We start from the raw sequence: 22,905 nt of genomic DNA on the forward strand, positions 1-22,905 counted from the left end.
ACATAAAATACTTATCCAATTCTTTTTTTTTCTTGCTATCAACTGTTGATGACTCTTATCCTTCTCTTTCTATATAGTAATACACTGAATAATTTTTATTCAATTAAGTAATGCACCAAAGAACATAGAAGAAGAACATGCAAAAAAGTAGACAATTTTCCTAACTATTCAACAAAAACTGTTACAAAATTATACATGTTACTTGTTATATTTCCTGTGGGAATGAAACTTGTATTAACAGTGAAATTGGCAATTCTAAATTCAGAAAATGTTATATATAATATCCCCTTTGATAGATTAAAGCCTTTACTCCTTACTGTTTATACATAATATAGAATTAAACATAAGAGAACTATTAGCAAAATCTTTAAAGAGAGAATGTGCAAAATGGGTGTAACAAAAGAGGCCTTAGTTTCACTTTGAGAGCTCTGTCACCAAACAAAATTGAAGGCTATAAAAATTATGGTTTGTCTAAGCAATGACAATTTTATAGTGAGTAATTAACATTTAATTTCATACTCATTGGAGGGGCAGGGAATAAAATAGAGAAAAAAAAAGGTGCATAAAAAAAATGTGTCACATCTGTCACACGAGGGTAAATTCAGGATTTTTGTTTAAGTATTGCTTTACAAAATTAAGAACTTAACACTTACATACTATTAAAATAGTGAATTATTAAGTAAGATTTTATGCTATACTAATTGGTATAACAAAAAAAAAAGGAGAATGTGATTTTGAATTTAAATCACTAAAACTGTCAGGATAAGATTAAGATTTGGCTACCCACTCATGTGTACAAAATAAGTTCAAAAAATGTTATTGGAAATTCACTAAGAAATGGCAGAGAATGATGAAACCCACTGATAAGGCACATATAGCAAACTGCAGAAATAAGGATCAACAAACTTTGAGATCTTACAAGTGTTTGTTTGTTTGTTTGTTTTGAATTTCGCACAAAGCTACACAAGGGCTATCTGCGCTAGCCGTCCCTAATTTAGCAGTGTAAGACCAGAGGGAAAGCAGCAAGTCATCACTGCCCACTGCCAATTCTTGGTCTACTCTTTTATCAATAAATCATAGGATTGACCATCAAATTAAAACACCCCCACAGCTGAAAGAGCGGACATATTTGGTGTGACGTGGATTCAAACCCGCAACCCTCAGATTACATGTTGAGTGCCTTAATCATCTGGCTACGTCAGGATACCTTACAAGTGCGGACCCCTTAACAGCATCAAAAGAGAACTGCAATGGGCTAATTATTTTTGTCAACTTGAAACTTCCTACCATACAAGTATGCAGAAGGATCTAACTGAAAATATACAGATAATAAATGCCAAAACTACACACTACTAAGAAAACTTTTATATACAGATTTCCTTATAATTAACCATTTTGCTACAAGCATGGTATAATATACATTGGTTCATCTAAACATTTGCATACATTAAGCATTTGCACTATAATTTTTGATACAGTATGTGTATCTTCGGTCTGGCATGGCCTAGCACGTTAAGGCGTGCACTTCGTAATATGAGGGTCGCGGGTTTGCGCCCAAGTCGCGCCAAACATGCTCGCCCTCCCAGCCGTGGGGGTGTTATAATGTGACGGTCAATCCCACTTTTCATTGGTACAAGAGTAGCCCAAGAGTTGGCAGTGGGTGGTGATGACTAGCTGCCTTCCCTCTAGTCTTACACTACTAAATTAGGGACGGCTCGGTGCAGTGGGCTAACAACCTACTCACTTAAAATATCTGTTCCTGAAACCGCAAATAATTGCGGCCCTATGTTCCTTGACAGAATCGAGTGGTAGATGATGATGATGTGTATCTTCACAAAATTCAGCAGACCTTTAGTGAATACTACAAGTATTTTGTATAAAAAACATCATCATATTTTTAATGAAACATTTTTAACTAAAGATTTATTTGTGAAAGTAGTTTTTTTCATAACTAATCTGAGTGCAAAATTATGTTATGATTAAAACTACTATCCATCCCAAAACTCTCAAATATTAGTTTCATAATCTCCAAAACCTCCTAAATACATATCAAACATTTGTTTTCAATAAAACTTTATAATTTATGTTAGTTTCTATACTCTAACTATATTGAGTCTGTCACTTGACCTACCTTGTAACCATTATAAAAAAAAATAGGAATAGCTACATGACATCAATATACAAATGTTTAGTCTGAGTAGCTATATATTTACATATGTATTTATTTTTTATTATATTGACCTTTCAGTCATACCAAGCTAATATAACTTGCATTGATGCAGTGCATGTGCACTCATGCTATTTATCCAGTAATACAAAAATGACCTCAGTCTTACCTGTCTTAGCTGTGTTTTAGTGGACTAGTATTTTGTTATATGCAGTCACATTTCTATTATTATACATTACATGTATGTATGTAGATTATAACTATTTAGAAATAAATTACTGAACATATTTTTCTTAAAATATAGAACAATAAATCAAGAAGTAAAGCAAACAATTATTGCTTCTTGCTACGATCTCTGTGTTCGATTGCTGCTGGACATATGTTGTTAAGCCTTTTAAAATTTCACACATGATAGATAAATTTTTTTTGAGGTTTGGTATATACAGTTTAATTATAAAAAAAATTATAAATAACTACAGTGATACAATAGAATTCCACTATATTGAGCTTAATTACTAAGACCCATTTAGATTTTAAAGAATATGAAACTTTGAACAGACTAACACAATTTATGTCATTGAAATCTTGGATTGAAAGAACATGGTAGCCTTTTCAAAGATTAAAATGTTTCAGAAAACCTCCCTGGAGACATTTTAAGCTGTTGATTGGTCATTCATATATCATATACTGTGGTAAGAGCATATAAAGGACGATTACAAAAAAATGGAAAGAGTTGAATGGGACTGCTGTGTTTTGTTAAAAAATACGAGGTTCTTATATTTTAGCTTGTCAATATTGGTAAATTGATTTTCTAATTTGTTTGAAGTTACAGACTCAGTATTTTGACATCATAAATATCTAATTTTAAATAGTGCTGCATTTAACATAAGTGACTCACTAAAATCTACATTCAGGTGTGTTCATTTAATATTTACTTTTAAAATAAGTTAAGAAATTAACTCACATAATATTAAAATTTGAATTATAATCTACAATTAGATTCCAAACTTACTGACAAATTCATAAAATAGTAGTTCAATAACAATTTGAATGCCAGTCAACAAATGAGATAACATGACCTCTGATCCATGACACACATATAAATGTTTGGATACCTTACTCAGTTACACATTCAAATGGGCACATATTTAGACCATGGGCTGCACAGAGAAGTTTAGGGTATTGCAAAGATTCTCCTTCAGTAAAAAATGGTTAAGGCAAGCACACAACTTCTTCTATTCCTTCATCAGTGTAAATGAATCACTCTTTAGGTATATTCCCTATCTGGTAGTTTCCACTCCTTTGTAATGAATTCCTACCCCTACGCTGTCCACTAGTAGAGAAAAGGAAGCAGGAGTGGGAAAAGAGATATAAGAATAAAAGCAGGAAATTGTTGGGAAAGATGAGAAACTCCAGACTCCAAAGTATCAGAGAGATCCCCAAGTACAGACTGGCACAAAAATTAAACCAAATGGAGATTTTATAAATAAGAAGTAGGAAAACACAAGCATAACAAGAGGACATTCCTGTAAAAAAAAAAAAAAACAACAAAAAAAAACAATGTAGGAGACATGTAAGCAGGAATAAGACAATAGATGATACGCACACCAATGTGGAAAAGTATAGAAGTATCTCCTTAGAATCCCCTGGGAAGAATGGTGGAGGTCTAACAGTCCAAATACAGAAAATCTGACCTAGGATAAGCAAAGCGAAGGAGTCAAATAAACATGGAGGATGAGATATGTCAGCACACAAACATAATTGTGCTGAAGATTTACCAGCATGGATTTGAATTCAAGAAAGGGAACACCAAATAATACGACAAATATGCAAAATGAGGGAGAGAGGGGGGCAAATCAAAAGAAACAGGGAAAATGGACAAACATTGACCTGGAAAATTGTTTTCAAAAGTAAGACAAAGGATGAGGTAAATCCAAATGTGTATCATAACACTGCACTGCAATGGAAGGAGGTGGAAACAGGTTGTTCAAATCATCATCCAGACCTAATTCAACCAGAAACAGGATATCCAACTTCATGAGAGTTTCCAATACACAACATACCATGGCCTAGACCTCCTCAGCATGAAGCATAAATGCTGAAGCCAGAGAAGTTGTAGGTGGATGAGCAGTGGCCAGACTTAAAAATGAAGTCATTGTAGTGTGAAAACAAAAACTGTCAAGACACAACAGTTAACTGAAAACTGAACTCTAAAACGAAAAGTGCAGAGCAAAATTAGAGCATAAGTGCACTCTGAAATGCCAAATGCAGAGTGATGGAAGTTTTTTCACAGTACAGAGGGAGTCAGCTGTGCTAGGAGGGTGTATAACACTCCTGTTTGTAGAGGGATGTTGTACGCTACACCTTGTGTAGGCAAATCAGGGTAAGGAGTACCAAGACTATTGGTGAACAAACACTGTGCATATAAGGAGCACCACAAGTTGAGAAAAATATTATGTGAGAGAAGATTAGATACTGTGTTAGAAAATACTATTTTTAACCCTGCACTAACTATAGTATTACACAGTTCCAAGTAACTCAGGTTCAATAATTAATCTTCTTTCAAATCTATTTTATTGTACTTTTGTGATTTTATTGTGCATATCTTGTAATACTAGAGAGGTATTCTTCTTCTAAAAAGCAGTAAATTACAGTGAGATTGAATTAGCTGTTTTCCTTACAGAAAAAAAATATAAAAAACATATGATCTAATGTCATAATGCATTCCAATATTCAAGTTAGTATACTTTTAGACCTTTAATTTAAGTGAAGTTTTGTTACACTTAGCCAAGTAGTTCATATGTTCTGACATTTTAGTAACTTTTGTCAGAAACACATAGAATAGCAAATATATATATAAACCAAAGCTTTCTAGTACTCACTATCTACTTGAGCATTTCATGTTCTCCACTAAGTCTTGATGAGTCTCTTAATTTGAGTACCACAAAAGATTCACATAGATATCAAACATGCATCTAACAACACAAAAAATACATCAGGAACTAAAACACTACATCCCAAAACTACTATAATTTATCCACCTTTCTACATAAGCTAAAAACAAGTTTAGAAAAATCAGTCACTATTCAAAGCACAATATCTGATCAACACAAACCTAGCAACACAATACAAGACAATATAAAGAACACTGAATACAAAACTGTAAGGTTTACATAAACATGTACATCACCTAAGTGAAGCTGATTAGTGAATAATCTTAAAAGTCACACAGAAAGGGTCTTCTGTGGTGGGTTTAAAAGATTTATTAATATCTAAGCAAATATAGAAATGTCAGATACTTGCTTGTAATTTTGTATCGTTGGAAATGCACCAGCCTATTTTAGAAGTTAGAAAATTCTGAAGTGAAAAAAAATTCTAAGCTCAGTTGTATCATGTTATACAGATAAATGAAGTTAAAACTTGAATAGAATAAAATTTTAATAATAAAATATGTCTTACGTTATTCAATTAAATTTTGACAGTTACACTGTAAAAGATCATGAAAAAATGTGCACATCTTGGTCACAACAAAAGTTAAAGTATTCAAAAGGCTCTTGAGAAGAATTACAGTTTAATATAATTGAAGAGAACAAAAGACAAATGTACTTTTCACAGACATTTCATTAACTACAGTTAATCACAGTTTCTCCCCAAAAAGTACTGTGTCAGATTAAAAATGAAAAAAAGTACAAGCAACCTTAATCAAAAAAAAAAGCTGTAAAACTGATACAAATGGGATGAGAAGTGACGAAGAAGCTAAAGTTGATATTGAAAACTTTTTTCAACTTCTATTTATTTCTAAGATTTCTGATTTATTTCAATTTTTTACTTTTTTCACACATGTATTGTTTTTACATTTTTGGATAAAACTGGTGTTCTGCACACACATGGTAAGAACCACAGTACGTGTATTTCTCAATTTTATGCTCTTGCTCATATTCATGTATAGTTTGTGTTTTTGTTTGATTGGAAACTGAAGTGACCTATTTTAGAAGTTAGAAACTCAGATGCAACAAGTGAGAGAGAGAAATGGGAAGAAAGAACCCAACTTTTGCAATCCATCTCATGGAAACAAAACTTCAATTTCATCCCACAGAAACTGCAAATGTTTATTAGTGAAAAATAGAAACTAAATACAGGTAAACATCGATATAAAACACATCGATAAAGCGCGATAATCAGTTGGGTGCGATGGGGTCTTAGGCCCCAAATTTTGGGGTTTCTACAGAGGCCCGCTAATATTACCACTGCTTAATGTAATCAGCCGGTTAATGTGATCAAAAATCAAAAACCAGTATAAATATGTGCATTTCAACTTGTTTTATGTGCTTATTATATTTTATTGTTATTAAATTTTTTGAAAAATCCATTTTTGTTTCAGTACTGAATTCGTATTTTAAACTTTGCCATGACATTTTTTATCTGGTAATTATTTGACTTCAGTTTGTACTTAGATTTTAATAATTAGTAAATAAATTATCAAAATTAATTACTATATGTATTAACTTTTAAAATTGAACTAATTTTAATCAGCGTCTAATCGTAAAAACGATCACATGATTGCTCTGACGGAACTACTTTTAGAATATCAGCCCCATCAAAGTAATGAATTGATAAATTTCTTTAGAATTCTGCTTTTACATTTAATTTCAGTCTTAAAATTGAGTTTAATAAATAAAAATAAATAAAAAAAATGCTATATCATTGGTGTAAGTAGTTTTGTTTGTTTTTCTTTATTTCACTACAAAATGCGTAAATTTTGCATTATCGCTCACCCCGAGGGTAAAAAAAATATATAATCAAATCGGTATACGGCGCAATCAGATACAATGCGGTCGAATTTTTTGGACCCCAACTAGCGCCTTATATCGATGTTTGACTGTAGTTGGAAAGCTAAGTTCTCACAAAGTTCTCACAACCACACCAATTTAAGCTCCTTCACACTGCACTTGCCTCAATGTGACAAAGTTTCTGATCAGTTTTTTGTTTAAGCACATAAATATCTGTTTGCAAGCTGTTTTAGACTGTACCTGAAGACAGCTTTATAGATGAAATCACTATAATAATATTTGTAAAACATACAATTGTCTTTGTTTTCTCAGTTCTGCAATTGTAAAACTTCATCAAGTACCAACAGTTTGAAGTATCAATTAGTTTATTATCAATTAAGACTTTTTACTTTCAAAATAATTATGTAAAATGTGCTACATATACATTACAATCCTGTATCACATACTGAAATGTTATCCTTCTGGGAAGACAATAACTCATAGTAACATTAATTCTCTTTTTAGATAAAAAATAAGATATTTCTCGGTATAAAAATACAACACCATACTTACAATTCAATTGTGATGGATGCTTTACTACAGCCATGTTTAATGTAATCTACTACGTGATTGGCTCGTCCAATGACAATAGTTTTCCCTCCAAGCCCAAGACAAATTGCACACACAATAGTAGACTTCCCTGTCCCATTTGGCCCAATGATGAGATTGAGATGAGGACCAGGTGATAATTCAACAGAACCATAAGTCCTGAAAATAACATGTACTAAAAAATCAATATTGAATCATTTAGCTAAAATAATACAGAAAATTCATTACCTGATTTCTAAGAATAACTGGAGATTTTTATATGACTGTAAACATTTTTACTCAAGTATTTACATATACATTTTCAAAAAATATCATTGAAAAGTATCCAATATTGTATTACTTTATTTATAGCAGGAGTAAAATACAACAAAAATTAAAGCTGGGCAAATCAGTCAAAGTTAGTGTTTCCAAATAATACTCTTTTTGATTATTCCAATAATCGATAAAATGAAATTACAATTAATTGATGTAATGTCGCAAATGGAGACCAAATTTTGAAAAGCTTGTACCTTCAGACTTATGAGCAAAAGTTAAAACAAGTGATGCCTTCCTGTTGATAAAACTATCAGGCGCCTTACACTAACATTAGCAAATCTAAAAATCAACACTCAAAACACAAAAGCACTGAACCTCCTATAATCAGTAATACATGACAAAGACAGCATAGTAGGAATACAAAGTGTTTACAGAAAAAAAACAGTGAAAACAAACAGAAAAACTAACTATTATTGAAGTCGGATCAGTAGTAGTAACAGAAGAAAATTAATTATTGAAAATTTGAGCAAGCAGAAGTAAAGCAAAATAAGACAGCCAATTAGACTTTATAGCAGGGAAATAATAAAAATAATTAAAACCACTCAGATGACTCTATACTTATGAATAGCAACATAGCACCTAACATGTGTGTTTGATAGACAGAGAACCTGTAAAATTAGCCAAATCAGCTGAAGTTCCTGTGAGAAATCAGTTCATTATTGAAGCTAAGATAGATGATTTTAAAAGTAAAAATGTTTCACTGAATATACAGAAATAGTTTATATAGATGCTCATATTAATAGTGTCTGGGAAAGACATAATGCCAATAAAGCATGAATATTAATGAGAAAAAATTAATACTACTTAAGCAAAGAGTAGTAGAGAAAAATCAGCTACAGCAGAAAAGCATAATGTAGAAATTACTAAGAAACTAATAGATTGGAATTCTACCTTAGGAAATGTAGAGGTACAGAGATAATTTTGTTGAAGAAAATGAAACTGATGGCTATACTAAAAAGGTTAAATACAGATAGTGTCAAATAATAAAGACCTAATACAGTGCCAGAGAAGAAAAGGGTAGAGTTAAAGGAATGTGTAAAAGACATGCTTGAACAAGGAGTAATATACAACATTAGTAGTCTTTATGCATCTTCAGCTGTGTTAGCTCCTAAAAAAACAGTAAATTAAGGTTCTGTACAGGCTTTAGAAAGGTGAACAATGTAACAGTCAAAGACATCTCCCATTACTTTATGTCCAGAAAACAACAGACAGATCAATTAAAAATAAATATTTTTTGTCTACAAATTTACAAAATTATTAGCAGTTAAAAACAAAAGATTAAGCCAAAACTGCTTTTGTGTTAATTTTAGGCAAGTACCAATTCAACAGAATGCCATTTGACTTATATAATGCTCCTTCAACATTTTAGAAACTAATGGATGTTGTATAATCAGAAATATAAGATCAAGGATGTTACTGTTATTTGTACAATGTCACAGTGTTTGCCAACATTTGTCAAGGAACACTCAGAAATGTTATGATACATAGACTGTGATGATAAATTACAAAGTTTAAAACAAATGACAATTTTTAAAAAGTAGAACACTCAGGTCCTGTAGTAACTGTAGATGGGATAAAACTGTAAAAAAACAATCCTAAAATGTTAGTTAAACAATCCAATACCTAAAACAGTGAAAGGTAATAGAGTGCATTTCTGGGATTCTATAGAAGGTTTATACCATATTATGCATTACTAACCATAACAGAACTAATTAAGAAATCATATTTCAGTGAACAGATAAAAGATTGGAGGCATTTGAATATTTAAGAGATACTTTACCATAAACACCACTTATAAGCTATCCAGGTTTCAGTAAGTGTATCTTTAGTACAGATTATTCAAGTTTTGCTAAACGTACAGGATTATCACAATTAGACATAAATGGAAAAGAATACCCTACAGATTTTAAGAGCATACAGTTAAGAAAAGCTGAAATAAATATTAAATATCCTGAATGCTTAGCCATAATGCATGAAATTAAAACACTCCAACATTATCTGTACATTAGGGAGTTTATTATTATCAATATAAAGGTTTCATTATTATTATTTAAATTAAATTATGTTTGTTTGACAAAATAATACTTCCAAAATAATGTTCATGCAACTAAGTTGCACAGAATCCCAGATATTTACAGGTAATTGAAGATATTGTAATAGATGTCATTACAACATATTGCCGTTTCTGACATTTGACAGTGGGATAAATTAAAACCAGTAAATAAACAAGTTAATATAATAGTAAAAACAACCAAGCAAGCTCATTTATCATGTTACATAATTACAGGCTATGATGAGAAGGTATCCTAACAATCACAAAGCTAAACACTATAGAAATTACGAATGAAATAAATGGCAAAAGAGGTCTTTTTCACATGGACCTAATAGTAATATACATATTAAATTGATCCAATGATAATTTTAAATTATGTACAGTTTTTGTTAGGATAAACACTCAAACATCTGTCTAAATCTTAATCCACTGACACTTCAGGATTCAACAGAATATTGTTTCAAAACTTTTGACAGGCACATTATTAATGTCACTCAGCAAAGGTTAAGCTTATTCACATATGTTGGTAAAATTTTCTACTGAGGCTAATTAAAATAATAAATCATTACACAGTAAAATCTTTAGAATTATATTTAATATAATTTTATGCCAAAGTTAATACCTCAAACAAATAATAGGCGAAGTGGTATAAACTGTAGTGGTATAAACTGTAGTGGTATATTTGGTACCATCAGAGCTAATCTTCTTAGTTTCTGTATGATATTAATTTCTTTTCATTGTGGTTGAAATAATATTGCCATTAAAATAATGAAAAATGAATCTCTATTTTCAGGTGTCATGGAAAAAAGATTTTCCATGGCTATTTCAAGATGATGACAGGAAAGTTTTCTGTAGCATGTGCAAGAATTCCAAGGATATTGACTACAGTTATCCATTTTGTGAAGGTGTTGAAAGTTTTAAAACAACAGCATTTAACACTCCTACGAAAAGTGGGGCCTAATAGGCCCCAGAGCAACTTGAAAGGTTATTAATATTAGGCTAATAATTTTGTATTTAAATGAAATTGCCATTTAAATCCATTAATGAATGGATTAACGAGATTCCCACTGTCCATATCAACTATCTAGCGAAACCACAGCCAGGGGAACGGGCTTGGAGAAATCAGGACTAGAAACGTCTTTTCGTAGGAGTGTTAAAAACAATGCTAATTCTAAAAGACAAAATGAGTGTGAGGCTGCTAAAAAAACTAAACCAGGAACTAGTTTGACTGAGAAAGCTTATGATTCGACAGCTAAGAAAGAATAAATATTGAAAGTAATATGCCTTAGCTTATCATGAGTATCCTTTTAAATACTTTGAATGAATTGTTGTACACCAGTCAAAAAAATGGTGCTGACATTGGTTCCAGCTATAGCAGTGACATACAATGTGCAACTTTCTGCAAATGTATTAGAAAAGCTATATGACATGAAGTAGTTTCCTGGCTAAGTACATTTTTGCATCATTATAGTGGATGGATCCACTAATACTATACTTGAAGCAGAACTATTATACTTAAATGCAGCTAAACACAGTGAAATACATATATTTTTGGTGGCTTGCAAAGATGTTGACAAACCTAACAGCTAATCATTATAATGTGCAATATTAGAAGCAGTGCACAAGTTTGGTATTACTTAAGAATAATTTTACAAGTATCTTGCAAGGTTTGCTTCTAATGGTGTAGTAGTAAATTTTGGCATAAGATACAGATTAGAAAAAAGCAGTTTCTAGGTGAGAATGACTGGACTATTGCTGTCCATTGTATTGCTCTCAGAACTGACCATAAAAGAACAAAATAAAGACCATTCAAAAAAACAAAGTGAAGAACTTTTGTTGAGACTGTACCTACTTTATTACCAGGCATTTTGCACATAAGATATGTGGATGGGTAGGGACTTACGGGCCACCTGTATATAACATACAATGGAAAAAGTCAAATGTACAAGAATCTTTAGCAGCAAACGCTAAGTATGCTGAGGACATAAGAAGATAACTGTAAAATACATAGCTACGGGTCTGCCGTAAACTGTGAAAAAATGTGGATTTATAATGATATTTTGGATCATGCAATTTAAGTAACAAGTGATAGCAAGGAAAAAAAAAGTGAGCATCTTATCCCAAACTGTACACCAAAGTTCAACACATTGTTATGGACCAGCCTTATGCAATAAACGATGCAGGAGACATCTTCAGCATTTGTCCAGTACCAGGTTTTCAAGAGCAATATTCTTAAAAATCATGAATTTTCATCACTTCACACAACTAGAGTTATAGTTCAAGCTGTTGCATAGTGTCTATAAATTTGGGTAATCTAGAACAGGATTTAACCTTTTCCACGCCAGTAACAGGTGAAAGCCCATGTCATCACAATTGTTGACTCACATTCAGAAGTATAGTGAATTATTATTTTATTCATTTATGTGATTAGGTTTGGCATCAAACTGTAATTATGATTCAGATATTATACATAATTTCTTAGTTTAGTGGTAAATATTAAAAAACACACCTAAACACCAATTTTGTGAATTAAATGGTATGCTGAATGCAACACTGGTTCAAAATTAGATGTTTGTAATAATCAAAATGCAAAGTCTGTAGCTTTGTATGAATTAGGAACTCAAATTATTACTATTGACAAGCTGTTTGCTGAGTTCTTTATATGCAGTTGTTTCCATATATGACACATGAATAACCAATCAAGAGCTCAGATTGTCTCGTTAGTGATTTTTCTCAGCCATTATCAGTTCATTTTGAGACAGGCCTTCATACTGGCAGGTTGTCTTTAGCCCGTTTGAAATATCATATTCTTCTAGACACAAATACAGCTTAATCCCTAAAATTACAATTGTACATTTCTAAACATTACAATAATAGTAATTCAACAACAATACATTTGTCATATCTATTGCTGGAACAAGCTTTACATAGGCCATTTGCTACAACAATTGTTATAAAATGAATGCCTTTTACAAGATGATGAAGTATGAAAAAAAAAAAAAAAACATTTTACAACAAGTAAAATTAATTATCATGTTTAGCAAGCCTGTAAAAGGCATTCACATAATAACAGATAGTTTACTTCTTTAGATTTTAAACAATGCAGTTGCCTTGTGTGTATGACACATTTTCATGTATAAAGATTAAAAAAAGTAGTTAATTCTACAGTACTGTGCCTAAAGTATGAAGACAGTTTCCTCTGACACTTTAAACATTCTTTGCCACTTGATAAAATTTTAGACAAATTTTAAATTAAAATTTATACACTAATGCTAAATATATTACAATAACCTTAACTTTAAAATATTTTGAAATTAATACTTGTCATTTCCTTAGATTTATTTAATATAAGCATCTGACACTACAAATAGTTTTAGTTTAGTTAAGAGAATGAGACAGCCAAAATGGACCAACAGGTCATTTGTTGTTCTTAACCATTGTTATGTAAATGTTATATTTTTTATAAAAATGTTTGGGCATGTCCTACTGTTAGTAAAGTGCCTCGTTTAATCTTACTACTTCCCATTTTGCAAATAAGGTTTCCCCCTATTGCATTACTGGTTAATTAGTAGATCAGTCTTAAACAATCCAGCATTGTGCTGTTCCTAGTGGTAAAACAAATTGAATTTTAGGATGTACCTACAAAAATACTGAACACAAATTTATAATTTCATTTTATAGGTCACTAATTAGACCACATTTAGAATACTGTGTTGAGTCTCAGGCTCCTTACCTTAGGAGAGACAATGAATTGTTAAAAAGGGTTCAGAGTAAGGTTACTAGAAGTGTTTAGAATGGAGAATTTGTCATATGCAAAGAAATAAGACATGAAATTATATACTCTTGAGAAAAGAAAAAAAAAAAGTTTAAGATTGCAAGGAGAATCCATAGTGTTGATGCATCATCTTTGTTTGTACTTAATGGAGAGAACAGTAGTATTGAACAATATAGGAGTCATATTCAGCCAAAGCAGTTTTTATTTTTCTAACAGGGTGTTCAGCCTTTGAAATAGATTGCCTTCAGATGTTGTAAAGGCAGTACATTTGAGCAAGTTTAAGATAAAACTTGACAACCATATGAATAATAGAGACTGGCTTTAAAATAATTATTTTTTAATTTATTTATTTAATAGTTTTAGTTTAGAGGATGGAACAACTGTAATGGACCAACAGGTACTTCTTGTCCTTAAACATTATGCAATGCAACATGTTTTTTATAACAATATTTAAGCATGTCAAACTGGTATTCAGTTTAAACTCTTATTAGCTTCAGCTTCCTATATAATAGGTAATATGCCATTATACTACTACTAACAGTAACATTAATATTCTTAGTCCAAAATACAATGTTTGCATCTTAGATAAAATAATAAACTAATATTAACAAAGTGCCTTCACATCTTTCAAATTTCAATGTTGTCATCATACACCTGCTCTTGGAAGTTTATTTAAAGAACATTGCTTTTCAGAAAAATTTCTCATCTTTTGAAGATGAAAAAAAACGTACATACGTAGTAACAAACAATATTACTACTAGCAACAGTAATAATAATAAGCCAATACATTTACAATTAGAAACACTTAATAACAGAATTTTAAACTTCAATGTAGTTTTAGAAGGAATCTTAGCAAAATATATAATTGCATAAACTGAAATTTTGATTTAAAATGCTTAAAGTGAAAACAAACCTTAGAACTTTAATGTTAAGTTTCATTTATAGCTTACTGGTTACGTATATATTTTATTTCAAATTACAGCTTTTATGGTAGGATTATTTAGTCTCTTGTAAAAAATAAAAAAAATCTTACTGTAAAACTTGTAACGTATAATAAAGTTTGACGTTATTCTTTGATAGATTGTTACGCAGAGTACTCATGATGAAACTTTGTAGAATGGATGGCAACTGCCTGTCGTGCAGACTCAAGTGTAGAGGAAAATGGAAGACTTTCGAAACGTCGTCCTCTACACTTATGACTTCACGACAGACAGTTGCCATCCATTCTATAGAATTTTATCAAGTTTGGCGTTATTTAACAAACTGAACGTCAATGCTCCATTTTCCTGCTTCGGTTTTCATGGAAACTTTCAATGTAACAATTTCACACTACACGGTAGTCATGCTAAGACTAAGTACGTATTTTATAAAACGCGAAATAACATCATTTAAAGGGATACAAAATATGAAGTTCAAAGTACTTACAGAAAGTTTTCTAACTTCAAATTAACAATTGAGCCTTTCCTATATTCATGGTTTTCATTATTACGTACATTTCCTAATTTTGTTTTAGTTGGAAAAGTATCTCCTCTAATCTTGCTACTTCCCATTTTACCCATATGAACGATGTTTCCCGCGTCGCACAATTAAAAAAACAAACAAACCTGACATTAATATTACAACTATACAAAAAATATATTGTAAAGATAATATATATAAACATAACACATGACAATTATTTGTAAGGATCTTGACACAATGTTTAAGCTCCTCAAGCGAGAGAGGTAATACTCTTTCCGTACGACTGACATTTCTTTAAAAATATGTGGACAATGTATATTCAGAAATGTAAGTAATTTATATTGTTAAAAGTGTATTGCGCAAGTCCTGTCTGTTCTCTAAATTTGTATAATATTTTCCAGAATAAGAATCAACAATATATGTTTTACGAAAGCACTAGCGTATTTTCGAATATTGTTGAGCCAACTGAACTTTCAAGATCTTCGCCTAAAGACTGCAAACCGACACGCCAAGAGACATTTAAAAAGTATTGTTTAGCACATACAGTCAGTATACTATAAGCCTCGGAAGCAATAATTGTAACAAACGCTAATTATAGATCTCGAACATAACAAACTTCAGTGAATTAACTTTGGAAGTTAGTATTTCTACGACGGGCCCAGTATGGCCCCGTGGTTAAGGCACTCGACTCGTAATCCGAGGGTCGCGTATTCGAATTCCCGTCACATCAAGTATGCTCTACCTTTCAGCCATGGGACGTTATAATGTCACGATCAATCCCACTATTCGTTGGTAAAAGAATATCCCAAGAGTTAGCGGTAGGGGGAGATGACTAGTTGCCTTCCTTCTAGTCTTACACAGCAGAATTAGAGGCGGTTAGTGCAGATAGCCCTCGTGTAGCTTTGCGCGAAATTCAAAACAAACCATTTCTACAACGGTTTTAAATACTTTCATTAGGAAAAAAACAACACAACAACTTACGTGTGAAGAACAGAGCTAGCAAGCATTCCCGCCAAGCAAAGTGTTTCTCTGCATCAACATCAAATGTTTGTTTTGAACTTTGAGGAAAAATACATGAGGGCTACCTGCGCTAGTCGCCCCTAATTTAGCAGTGTAAGACTAGAGGGAAAGCACCACCCACCGCCAACTCTTGGGTTACTCTTTTTACCAACGAATAGTGGGACTGTTCGTCACATTATAATGCACCCACAGCTGAAAGGGCAAACATGATTGGTGTGAAGAAGATTCGAAGCGGCGACTTTAAGATTACGAGTGGAGCGCCCTAACCACCTGGCCATGTCTGGCTTAACATAAAAGTAATTTGTGTCTCATAAACCGTTGACAAAGTATCCAGACCGGATAGAGGACTTAGTATTCTTTGTAAGATTGTAAAACGTTTTCATATAAATCAGAATTAATTCGCTTTTAGCCAACCATCAATAAAATAATCAGTTCCAGCCCAGATAAAAGATTTAGTACTGTCTGTGAGTTTATAAAATGTTTGTATGTAAATCATTATTTGTAATAACCATTATTATAAATTATACTATTGTTTGTATATTAAAATATTAAAAAAGAAAACTGCATGTATCAATCTCGTTGGCAATTATCATATATTTAATATATGTGGACGTTTAATTAACTTCTAAATTTAAATTCAAACTTCCAGCTATTTGAAATCGTAATACGTAATATATTAAATCAAAAACTCGTCCGAGATAAATTAAATGCGTAACATTGGCAGGGCCCCCCGCTAGTACAGCGGTATGTCTCCGGACTTACAACGCTAAAATCAGGGGTTCGATTCCCCTCGGTGGGCTGAGCAGATAGCCCTTTGTGGCTTTGCTATACGAAAAAACAAACAAACAAACAAACATTAGCAGGTCGCAAGTAGCTGTTTGTTTGTTTGAATTGCGCGCAAAGCCACTCGAGGGCTATCTGTGCTAGCCGTCCCTGATTTAATATCCCTCGAAAAGTTCATTAATTTTCAAGTCGGATAAAAGGAAGATTGTGTTATATATATAAAAGACTGTTTAGTATAGAGAATATTATTAATTTATTTATTTGTGTTTGTAATTCATCACCACCCACCGTCAACTCTTAGGCTACTCTTTTACCAACGAATAGTGGGGTTGACCTTAACATTATAACGCCCCCACGGCTGAAAGGGCGAACAATAAACAATTTTATTCTGTTTATCAGAAGATTTCAAACTAAAAGAACTAGATTTTTATAAGAATCCTCAATTTTAGTAGATTGAACAGATACAGAAGTTTTTTTATGAGCTGACAGAAATTTATTTTTATGAAAAGTGGTTTTATGTGTTAATGTCTAATCATCATAAAGAGTAGCTGTTTCACGTAGTGCTTCGACTTTCTTTCCATCCAAGTAAGTTTCCAAGTTATCACTTGCACAACGTTTAAATTTCTCAGTTAGACATAATTGTCGTAATTTGTCAAGACTGTTGTCAATATGCATAGGATCACACCATCGACCAAAATAAACTTCTTTATCATGGGCAAATTCCACATAAGTTTGACTATTTTGCTTGTGATACCCCCGAAATGTTTGGCGATAAGCCTCAGGTACTAACTTATATGCTTTGGGAATAGCTGCTTTAATCTTATTATAAACCGTACAATCCTCGAGAGAGAGAGTGGCATAAGCTTCTTATGATTTATCAGCTAAAACGCTTTATAATAATAATAACCATATTTTGGTGGACCATTCCATGGTTTCAGCAATTTTCTTGAAATGTTGGAAACATATATGAACTTCATTTACATTGAATGGTAGTACTTTAACATATTAATCAAGTTCAAAGATGTTGTTTTGCCTTTGCGGATTGGAGTTGAGTCTGATTTCTTTTTTCGGCTTCTATGCGAGATTTTTTTGGCCTCGAGACATTTATTTTCTCTTTCAGCTTCAATACAGGCTTGTTCTTTATTCGCTCTGATACAACTTCGTTCTTTCTGGGTTTTGATACGGGCTTATTCAAGCTCGATTTGTTTGAGTTTTAGGTAGATCTCTAACTTATTTTTATCAATCAACTCCGGTTGGCTAGTGGGGACACTAGAATGTTCCATTAATGCTTTCTCAAATAACAAACTGTCATCGACTAATATTTCGATTATACGCTGTTTTTTTGGGTTTTTTTCATTGAGTTCTTTCAAAACATTGGCATTTTTTAGCAATTCACTTTTGTTACATCTTTCTAGTTGTTTGAGAGAAGGTTAATCAAGAAAATCTTGGTAATCATATTCTGTTGACACTGATCAATATAAATTGAATTATGATTTGAATTTTAAATTAAATCGAATTTTGTTTATAATTAAGAACTCGAGCACGAGCCCTCAGTTTGGCCCACAAGAGCCTCTTTTTTATTATGTTTCATATTATTACGATTTCAAATAGCCCGAGAGTGAGTTAAATTCTAAATTTAATTTAGAAATTAATTATTTGTTGAGATGCACAAAATTTATGATATTTGTCAACAAATTTGAATTTAGAAGTCAATTATATGTCGAGATACATCAAGTTTATCATATTTGCCAACAAGATTAATGTCCACAGTTTTCTTTCTTCATACAAATTTATTTTAATATGCAAAAAATATTACAATTTATAATAATGCTTATTATATATAATGATTTATATACAAAAGTTTTACAAACTTACAAACAATATTGAGCCTTCTATCTGGTCTGGAACTGAATATTATATCGAGCGTTCACGATGGGTGAATTAACTTTATGTTGATACACCGATACATTTCACTTGACAGGAATGCTTGCTAGGTCTGTTTTTGTTTGGCCTAACACGGTTCATAAGCTTACTTTTCACAGAGAAAGATATATATACATATAATGTCCTCATAGAAATATTAACGTTCAAAGTTAGTTCTTTGATTGTTTGTTTGTTTGTTTGTTTGTTTGTTGAATTTCGCACAAAGCTTCTAGAGGGCTATCTGTGCTAGCCGTCCCTAATTTAGCAGTGTAAGACTAGAGGGAAGGCAGCTAGTCATCACCACTCACCGCCAACTCTTGGGCTACTCTTTTACCAACGAATAGTGGGATTGACCGTAACATTATAACGCCCCCACGGCTGAAAGGGCGAGCATGTTTGGCGCGATGGCGATGCGAACCCGCCGCCCTCAGATTACGGGTCGCACGCCTTAATACGCTTGGCCATGCCGGGCCATAGTTCTTTGAAGCTGAACAGTTTGTAATGTTTGTAATCTATAAACGTTCCTGCTCAAATATCTATAGTTTTCCGATTAATAAGCGTTTGTCACAATCAGACATTCTGAAACTTATAGTATACTGGTTGTGGCCAACCAACAATATTCTTTTTAATTGTCTTTTGGCTCATTGATTTATAAACTTTTGCGAGACGTTCTTGAAAGTTCATCTGGCAACAATACTGTCAATTACTAGTCTCACATACACACCTAGTACATTATTAATTCTTACGCTCAAGAGTCTTTTAAAAATTTAAACAACTGGCAGAACTTTCGCAATACACATTAAACAATATACGTTACATGCATTAAATTGATATAAAGTTTGATATTAAGATAAATGTATAACAGAAAACCCGTTACAATTGTAATTTGTGACCAAAAGTTTAATAACTTTTTGCAGTAATAAATGAAAATATACTCTTCAAATAAAGAAACGCAAAATGGATATTTTTGTTATTTTAAAGAGAAATATATGTAATATTGTTACAAGCTCAGAGTATGTGATGTTACACGTGTTAAGGCACTGATTGTCAGACAAAAATGACAATAAAAGTTGTGCACTTTGAAAACGGAGGAAAACATAGAATTTTTAGCCAAAACGCATGCGTGTCCAATAAATTTGTTTAAGAGATCTGCATGTTCTGCAAGTGCAACATGTGCAAAATCCCTATAAAAGTGACGGGTTCTCGATTTCCATAGCTCAGTGTTAAGCCACTGACACGCAATACAGTTACGCCAAGACTGACTGAAGCACAACGCAACAACGCCATTGGTCACTTGGAAGCAGGCGAATCTCGATCAGATGTTGCCAGAGCTGTGAATGTCCACCAAAGCACCATCACAAGGCTATGGAATCGTCACCAACAACATGGATCAACTCGTGATCGTCCACGATCTGGCAGACCTCGTGTGACCACACCCGCACAAGATCGCAACATCCGGTTACGTCACCTTCGGAATAGGACCACCACTGCGACGTCTACTGCCTCAACCATACCAGAGCTGCGTAGGATTTCCGATCAGACCGTACACAACCGTCGACGAGATTCTCAGGCCCCATGTGCAACCCATCATGGTGAACGTCAACGACGTTTTTCAACATGACAACGCCCGTCCTCATACAGCCCGACTCACCACTGTCTTCTTGAGACACCACAACATCAACGTTCTTCCCTTGCCCTCCAGATCACCAGATTTAAACCCCATCGAACATCTTTCGGACGAGTTGGATCGACGTCTGCGACGGCAACAACCTCAACCGCAGATTCTACCTCAGCTTGCAGCAGCTTTGCAGGCTGAGTGGACAGCCATTCCACAGGATGTGATTCGTCATCTCATCGCTTCCATGGGCAGGAGATGCCAAGCAGTTATTGATGCTCACGGGGGGCATACTCGTTATTGACGTTGAGTGACGTTAAACTTCACCCAGTGAGCGTGAACTTCACCTTTGCAGACTTTGGATGCTCAGCAGTAAAACTGCAAAGTTTCACACATGTCATACAGAACTACCCGGAATAAACATGTTAACAATTTGTCTCATATTTTGCCTTTTGCGTTTCTTTTTTTGAAGAGTATATTTTAAAAGTCTATGTAGACTTGTTATATATACATTGAAGAAATTAAATGAGCCAGGGGAAGTATGCTTTCATTTCTTGTTACTTAAAATCTGTAAATGAATAATAACATATTGCAACCAAAATTATCAGAAAACATTTTATGTGCTAACAGCGGTATGTCTGCTAACTCACACTGCTAAAAACTGAGTTTCGATGCCTGTGGTGGGCAGAGCAAGATAGACTTCTGTGTAACTTGTGCTTAATGACAAACAACAGTAACAATATTTAGAATAGACTCACTCGGGTGTTTTTCTTTAATGCTTTAGTTGTCTCAATGTAAACAAAAAATCATATTTGAAATTTTCTGCCTGTTAAAGAGGTTTAAAATAAGACAGTAAAATGTCAGTGATTCGTAAGTTACTCTAAACAGGGCCCGGCATGGCCAGGTGGGTTAAGGAGATCGATTTGTAATCTGAGAGTCGCGGGTTCGAATTTCCTCGTACCAAACATGCTCGTCCTTTCAACCGTGGGGGCAGGATAATGTTATGGTCAATTCCATTATTCATTGGTAAAATAGTAGCTCAAGAGTAGCTTTGCGCGAAATTCAAAAATGAACAAACGAAAGCTACTTTAAATATAGGCCTGCTTGAACCTGGCTTCCTCAACCTAAAATTACTTTGAAAAGTATCATACGCATACTGTAGCACTTTCTTTTGGGAGTTCTCCACATAATACTTTACCTTGGCTCTATAAGTTTTACTTTAACCAAACTTATTGTAGTGAAGTATAACACAGACAGTAAAATCATTATCTTAGTTGTCTGACTCATATCATTATGAGCATCAGTTGTAAGCGAAAGAACAGATTTGCAAGCAGATGGTACAGTAAGTGTTTTATTTTCAATGTATGCCATCTTGGTTGAAGGCAAAACAACTTTCTGTGGCCATTTGGAAAATAGCTTAGAAGCAGTAACATATTATTGCTAGTTGAGTTCAAGTGATCTCCTGAGTGAACTTTAGTTTATGGGCCAAAGCAGCCTCAGTGTTGTAATATTAATAACTATAATAAATGTGATTAGCAAAATTGTGGTGCAGAGTTTTAATTACTAAAGTTCAAGTAGAACTAGCATTTATGATAAAAAAAAGTTCTTTTCTTTGCTTACTCTTACCATGTAAATTCTTTACCCACTGTGAATAATACAATGAAATCAGTATCAAACTTATGCTAGTAGGTATATTGAAGCTACTGAATGCAAATGTATTATATTTGAGGTACTATAGTTGTGTAATGAAGCTGTAAATGTAAGAATGATAACTCTGTAGCATCTGTTATAATCAAGGCAACCACACCATTAACATATGTACTACATAACATATATGAAAAAGACAAGAACTTTTTTATCATGCACATTAATACAGAAACAAGACTAGACATAGACTGAACGACTACCGGTACGTAGAACTGCACTGGTAATAGTCATCAATACTGTTTTACATAAACATTTATATGACTAAGATAGTGACTAATACTTTGCGTCAATACTGTCAAATTTTCCTTAACATATACTGCTTTGTGAGAAACAAAATCTCTGACAAAGTATCGATGTAATCACGATCCACTGAATCTTAAAAGCTTTCGAATGGTTATGATGAATATTCTTTTTCTGAATGCCTGGATCATTATCATTATTATTCTTTTCTGGACCTGGCATTTAAAAAACAATATTAATCTGATTTCTTTTGACTTTCGTTTTTCTTGGAACCCAGGACGTCATCTTTAGGCAGCTTGGGAGTTGACCAAAGTAAGGTTATCTCTGATTGGATAAAAGTGTTCCTTCAGTGTCTTAACAAAAAGTTCCAGCATAAAAAAAAGAAAAAAGAAAACTTTAGACATGTGTGGAATGTCTATTCTATACAAGCAATGCAGCATAAATATACTGTAAAGACGAAAGGGGAAT

General features: G+C 32.9%; 2 protein-coding genes across 2 annotated transcripts in view; one reads left to right on the forward strand and one right to left on the reverse strand.

The window, feature by feature from the left end:
- The window catches only part of LOC143236085 (structural maintenance of chromosomes protein 5-like), a 77,426-nt gene extending 62,060 nt beyond the window's left edge, over positions 1-15,366 (reverse strand). The window contains exons 1-2 of the mRNA XM_076474353.1: positions 15,114-15,366; positions 7,510-7,704 (exon numbers count right to left, since the gene is read on the reverse strand). Of these exons, the coding sequence (XP_076330468.1) occupies positions 7,510-7,704; positions 15,114-15,247 (329 nt within the window). The 5' untranslated portion in view covers positions 15,248-15,366. The remainder of the gene's footprint in view (positions 1-7,509; positions 7,705-15,113) is intronic.
- Positions 1-22,905, forward strand: part of LOC143240139 (nicotinamide N-methyltransferase-like) — a 425,422-nt gene that overhangs the window by 103,386 nt on the left and 299,131 nt on the right. The gene's annotated exons all lie outside the window — the stretch shown is intronic.

The sequence above is a fragment of the Tachypleus tridentatus genome, chromosome 13, assembly GCF_004210375.1.
Source record: "Tachypleus tridentatus isolate NWPU-2018 chromosome 13, ASM421037v1, whole genome shotgun sequence".
In the NCBI taxonomy this organism is placed as follows: Eukaryota; Metazoa; Arthropoda; class Merostomata; order Xiphosura; family Limulidae; genus Tachypleus; species Tachypleus tridentatus.